The sequence below is a fragment of the Otolemur garnettii genome, unplaced genomic scaffold (genome assembly GCF_000181295.1).
Source record: "Otolemur garnettii isolate 467f Iridium unplaced genomic scaffold, OtoGar3 scaffold00005, whole genome shotgun sequence".
NCBI lineage: Eukaryota > Metazoa > Chordata > Mammalia > Primates > Galagidae > Otolemur > Otolemur garnettii.
Genome location: NW_003852400.1, coordinates 3,190,851 through 3,192,808, shown reverse-complemented (window position 1 = coordinate 3,192,808; position 1,958 = coordinate 3,190,851). Strand labels below are relative to the sequence as shown.

The 1,958-nt window shown below is 41.6% G+C and overlaps 1 protein-coding gene across 1 annotated transcript in view; it reads left to right on the top strand.

Annotated features, from left to right (window-relative positions):
• RINT1 (RAD50 interactor 1) overlaps positions 1–1,958 on the top strand; it is a 50,822-nt gene that overhangs the window by 46,202 nt on the left and 2,662 nt on the right. Inside the window, exon 12 of the mRNA XM_023519611.1 lies at positions 201–448. Within this exon, the coding sequence (XP_023375379.1) occupies positions 201–448 (248 nt within the window). The remainder of the gene's footprint in view (positions 1–200; positions 449–1,958) is intronic.

Genomic DNA, 1,958 nt, shown 5'->3' with positions numbered 1-1,958 from the left:
GCCACAACACCTGGCTATTTTTTGGTTGCAGCCAACATTGTTGTTTGGCGGGCCCAGGCTGGATTCGAACCCAACAGCTCAGGTGTATGTGGCTGGCGCCTTAGCTGCTTGAGCCACAGGCACCAAGCCTATGAATTCTATTTCAAGATGTTAAAAAAGGAAGTCTATTAATAAATGCGTTAACATGTTTTTGCTTTTAGTTCTTTTTACAACTTCAACAGGCAGCATTGGAGGTCTTCGCAGATGATAATACTCTAAGTAAACTGCAGCTGGGACAACTGGCCTCCATGGAGAGCTCTGTCTTTGATGACATGATTAACCTCTTAGAGCGTTTAAAGCATGACATGTTGATCCGACAAGTAGACCATGTCTTTAGAGAAGTTAAAGATGCAGCAAAATTGTATAAAAAAGAAAGGTATATCTTCTTTTCCAGTCAGTTCTTACACCAGTTTGGTAGAAGTTAAATATGGTACATGTGGTCAGATTTCTAAGATGTTTAGATAGAATAGGGTTTGGCCTTTTGTACTCCAAACTCTGTGTTTAACAGAACTCTTTCTAAAATATGCTTTTTTTGACATTCTTAATGATAATAAACTGATCATAATTTAGTCATCAACTATTTATAAATATGGAAAGCTGGTATACATATGATCTGGGGTGGAATAGCCAAGCCTGTCACCCATTTTATAAAGTAAGGTGCTCCTGTAATACCCTGTGCTTGTGTTGTACAATTTATTTCACTACTGTAATTCCCTGTGGACAGTGTTACCTCCACCAGAATGTGAGCTCCTTGAGAGCAGACAGTGTCTATTTGCCCTAGCATAGTCCATGCCACACAAGGTTCAGTTTTGGAAGTATTATTAGTCCCCATTGTTTTTTCCTGAATATTAGACCATAAAATTAATTGATTCCTTAAATATTGACACATTTTAAATTTTAATGGGTTTGTTGTTTTTTTTCTTTCTTTTTTGAGACAGAGTCTCACTCTGTTGCCCAAGCTAGAGCCATGTGACACTAGCCTAGCTCACACTAATGTCAAACTCTTGACAATCCTTCTGCCTCAGCCTCCTTAAGTAGCTGGGACTATAGGCACCACCATGATGCCTGGTTAATTTCTTCTGTTTTTAGTAGAGACAGGTCTTGCTCTTGTTCTTTCTCAGCCTGGTCTCGAACTCCTGAACTCAAGGGATCCTCCCATTTCAGCCTCCCAGAGTGCTAGGATTACAGGTGTAAGCCGCCTTGCCTGGCCAAAATTTTTACTGTTTTATATTAGTAATTCACATATTAAAATTTTGGGATTTAGGGGGAAATATTTGTCTTTTTCCTTTTTTTTCTTAGAGATAGGGTCTTGCTGTAGCACCCAGTTTGGAATACATTCTGCAATGGCATGGTCATAGCTCACTGCAGCCTTAAACTCCTGGTCTCAAGCAATCCTCCTGCCTCAGCCTCTGCATAGCTACAACTGCAGGCTTGCCGCCATACCCAGCTAATTTTTAAAATTTTTGTAGAGCCATTGTCCAAGCTGGTTTTGAACTCCTGGCTTCAAATAATCTTCTCTCCTCAGCCTCTCAAAGCACTGGGATTACAGGCCTTAGCCACCCTGCCTGGCCTATCATCCTTATATTAAAGAGTATTTAATTGAGAGCTAAAGTATAGAGGCTCGGTGCCCATAGCACAGTGCTTACAGGCCAGCCACGTGCACCAGGGCAGGCAGATTTTGAGCCTACCCGGGGCCTGCTAAACAATGACAATACAACAACAACAACAATAAAATAGCCAGGCATTGTGGTGGGCTCCTGAAGGCCCAGCTACTTGGGAGGCTGAGCAAGAGAGTTGCTCAAGCCCAAGAGTTTGAGGTTGCTGTGAGCTGTGATGCTATGGCACTCTACCAAGGGCAACATAGTGAGACTCTTGTCTCAAAAAATAATAAAATAAAAATAAAGTATAGGCTCGGCGCC